This window comes from Bison bison, unplaced genomic scaffold, assembly GCF_000754665.1.
Source record: "Bison bison bison isolate TAMUID 2011002044 unplaced genomic scaffold, Bison_UMD1.0 scf7180017864371, whole genome shotgun sequence".
NCBI classification, from domain to species: domain Eukaryota; kingdom Metazoa; phylum Chordata; class Mammalia; order Artiodactyla; family Bovidae; genus Bison; species Bison bison.
Window position 1 is genome coordinate 10,904,521 of NW_011494943.1, and position 3,773 is coordinate 10,908,293.

Genomic DNA, 3,773 nt, shown 5'->3' on the forward strand with positions numbered 1-3,773 from the left:
GGGATCCTGGACGTGTACATCTTCCTGGGCCCGGAACCCAAGAGCGTGGTGCAGCAGTACCTGGACGTCGTGGGTAGGCCTCGCCCCAGCCCCGGCTGCTCCCTCCCCAGCCCCTCCTGCCCACTCACGGTCACCTTGGCCCCCAGGCTACCCGTTCATGCCGCCGTATTGGGGCCTGGGCTTCCACCTGTGCCGCTGGGGCTACTCCACCTCTGCCATCACCCGCCAGGTCGTGGAGAACATGACCAGGGCCTACTTCCCCCTGGTGAGTGCTGGGGAGGGGCCTGGGGCCCGTTGGGGGGCGGGGGTGGAGAGCCTGGGCCCCGACCGCCCTGTGCCGTGGCTGCAGGACGTCCAGTGGAATGACCTCGACTACATGGATGCCAGACGGGACTTCACTTTCAACAAGGACCACTTCGGGGACTTCCCGGCCATGGTGCAGGAGCTCCACCAGGGCGGTCGGCGGTACATCATGATCGTGGTGAGTGCCCCTTGTGTCCTATGCCACTCGGAGCGGGCTCTTTTGGAAGCCAAGGGTCTGAGTGTCCGGTGGTGCCAACTCAGTGGTATCGTTGACCTGCCGTGGGCACGAAGGACGTTTCTGAGGGTCTTTGGTATTGAGGGAATGTCAGATTTATAGGCTTGGCCTTTGCCACCCAGTGATGTCCCTGGAAATGTCTTTGCTTAGGATCCTTGCAGCTGTAAGTTGCTTGAACCGCTGAAAGCAAGTGGTGAGGGCATTCCTCGGCTGACACCGCTCAGCTGTGGGCAGACCAGGTGGAGCTGTATGCCGGAGCAGCTGCAACGCTCCATGAGACCCCTGCTTTTCTTTCCAGTGGTCAGCTCTGCCTTGTGGGGAGCAGGGCAGGCTCTGAGTGGTTCAGCACGAAGATGCACTTCCCTAGGCCAGTCCCCGCAGCCAGAGGGGTGCGGTTCGGGCTGGTATAGCTTGTGAGGGGGGGGTGCCCAGAGGAGGAAGTGGGGATGGGGAGACAACCAAGTGGTCGCCATTGTGGATGCCCTTCAGAAGAGGAAATCCATTTGGAATTGGACTGATGGTCATTTCCATCCTCAAGGCCCCTCTGAAGGGAACAGTGTCCAGGGCCACTCACTCAGAGTAAGGAGGGCAGGTGCAGACCATTTATTTTTATTTCTAAATGAAATAAATGGTCACTGTAGAGCATTTGTGAAATTCTGGGCCCTTCAAGCAAAAGTAACTTGCATCCAGGCGCTCCCTGTTTGGCCATCCGGGGCGGGTCACGTGCACCTCCACGCACAGCGTGTTGACTCGCGTGAAGCCGCATTCATTTCTGCCTTGCTAACATTTAGGGACAGCATTTTCCCAGCGATGGGGCCAAGGTTTCAGGCGTTTCCTTCTCATCCTGACTGGTTTCTCTCTCCAGGATCCTGCCATCAGCAGCTCAGGCCCTGCTGGGACCTACCGACCCTACGACGAGGGTCTGAGGCGGGGGGTCTTCATCACCAATGAGACTGGGCAGCCACTGATTGGGCAGGTACAGTGGGGCCTGAGGGGTAAGGGGGAGAAAGAGTAGTCTCCAGCCAGTGGTAATGAAGGCGGGGTTCACAGCTGGGGGTTATAGTGGCTTCTGACAAGGCAGGGCACCTAGAATCCTTGTATCAGGGGCCCTTGTTTGCAGGCAGTTCAGACACAAGCTCCAAAGCTCCTCAGAGAGACCTCAGAGTCCTCTACGTGCTCTGGGTCCCCAGGGGCTTCCTGGGGCGGAGTGGTGGGGGGTGCAGGGGTGCATCCAGAAGAGTCCCTGCTTCTTCCCGAGGGCAAGCCCAGGACCAGGAGGAAGGCACCCAGGAGTGTGGCTTCCGGGGCCTTTCCCCATGCTCCTCCCCCTTGCAGTTCACCCACACCCAGGGGAATGAGTGAGGCTGCAGCCCTGCCCGCAGCTGGTTTGCCCAGGACCTCTGTGCAGGCTCCAGGGGCCTCATCTGCCCTCTGACCTCTTGTCCAGGTGTGGCCCGGACTCACTGCCTTCCCCGACTTCACCAACCCCGAAGCTCTTGACTGGTGGCAGGACATGGTGACCGAGTTCCACGCCCAAGTGCCCTTCGATGGCATGTGGATCGTGAGTGTGGCCCTGCCCCTGGGTGTCCTGTGGCCTTGGGGACCAGCCCCACACCCTGCACCACGTAGGATGTCCACCCCCTGGTCCTTTCTCGCAGGATATGAACGAGCCATCCAATTTCGTGAGGGGCTCAGTGGATGGCTGCCCAGACAACAGCCTGGAGAACCCGCCCTACCTGCCGGGTGAGCTGTCCCCCGATCCCTGCCTGCCTCCCCAGCACTAGTCAGCTGGGGATTTATAGCTCAAATCAAGGGATTTCCCTTCTCTGGTTTGGGAGGCTTGAAGCCCTGGTTTCTGAGAAGCTGATGGATAGCAGGAGCCTGGGACATGGGAGGGAAGCCTCAGGAGTGAGGTTCGTGTGGGGAGACCCCAGCCATGTGATGCTGACCGGGCATGTGCTGCTGAGGCGAGACCCTTCAGAGGGGGTGCTCCAGGCGCAGCTGGTTCAGGAACAGGCAGAGGTGAAGTCTAGGTCTGCAGAGGTCAGGCTGTGGCACCACCTTGTCCTGTCCTTGGAGAAGTGGAGACTGTACCCAGGTTCCAAGGGGCTCCAGGATGTGGGGGGCACCAGCCTGCTGGGCAGAGGCTCCAAGGAAACAGCCCCCTCTTCTCCAGGGGTGGTTGGCGGGACCCTCCGGGCAGCCACCATCTGTGCCTCCAGCCACCAGTTCCTGTCCACGCATTATGACCTGCACAACCTGTATGGCCTGACTGAAGCCTTAGCCTCCCACAGGTGAGGGGCCAGGGTTGGGGAAGGAGAGAAGGAAGCCCAGCTTCCCCCCAGGGCCCCTGCCAACCCCATTCTAACCCCTCTTGCCCTCCAGCTCCATGCCTGGTGCCTCAGAGGAAGGGCATGGTGACAAGACAGGGAGCCAGGGCTGGTCAGGGCCTCTGGCTTCCTTGAGCTTCAAGAGATGTTTGTCCAGCCTGGGACACATGCATTTTGAGGGTAGTTGGGTGGCAGGGCTGACTGCCTGGCAGACACGGGCGGAGGCCTCAGCTATCCGGCTCCTTGATCCCAGGCTGCCCTCCCTGCTGCACTGCCCTGCACTCTTGCCGGCAGTGATGGGGTTCCCAGTGACCCCGCTCAGCACAGCTCTCTCCACCCAGGGCCCTGGTGAAGGCTCGAGGGATGCGTCCCTTCGTGATCTCTCGCTCAACCTTTGCCGGCCACGGCCGATACTCCGGCCACTGGACAGGGGATGTGTGGAGCAACTGGGAGCAGCTTTCCTACTCCGTGCCAGGTGCGCACACCTGTCAGGAGGTGGGGCAAGGAGGAGAGGGTGGGCCCCCTCCAGGGGAGTTTGTCCAGAGCCAGGTCCTCAGACAGATGCTGCTGCGATGGGGTGGGGCCTGCCGCCAAGTCCTGTGAGAGGGCTCACCTGTGCAAGTCAGCTACCTGTGCGAGTGGGCTCACCTGTGGTGCCCCTCTTTACAGCATCCCATCTTGGATTCATGCTTTGTTAGAACATCCCTTCTGATGACCACATTCTGAGTTGTGTGAAAACTGCATCTGAGCTCAGTCCAAAGGGCGCCCCCACCCCTGTTGTCTCAGTGCCTGGCTCCACCTTGCAAAGAGAATTTTGATTCTTGTTCCAAGAGCTCTGATGCTGCAGACGTATTAGGCCCAGGGATGGCTCAGGAGCCCTGGGGAGAGGGTAGAGGTGACCCCCT

General features: G+C 60.5%; 1 protein-coding gene across 2 annotated transcripts in view; it reads left to right on the forward strand.

Annotated features, from left to right (window-relative positions):
• GAA (glucosidase, alpha; acid) overlaps positions 1–3,773 on the forward strand; it is a 16,893-nt gene that overhangs the window by 6,626 nt on the left and 6,494 nt on the right. For both annotated transcript variants that reach the window (XM_010856283.1, XM_010856284.1), the window contains exons 7-14: positions 1–73; positions 147–265; positions 350–481; positions 1,404–1,514; positions 1,986–2,099; positions 2,197–2,281; positions 2,715–2,832; positions 3,210–3,343. In XM_010856283.1, the coding sequence (XP_010854585.1) occupies positions 1–73; positions 147–265; positions 350–481; positions 1,404–1,514; positions 1,986–2,099; positions 2,197–2,281; positions 2,715–2,832; positions 3,210–3,343 (886 nt within the window). The remainder of the gene's footprint in view (positions 74–146; positions 266–349; positions 482–1,403; positions 1,515–1,985; positions 2,100–2,196; positions 2,282–2,714; positions 2,833–3,209; positions 3,344–3,773) is intronic.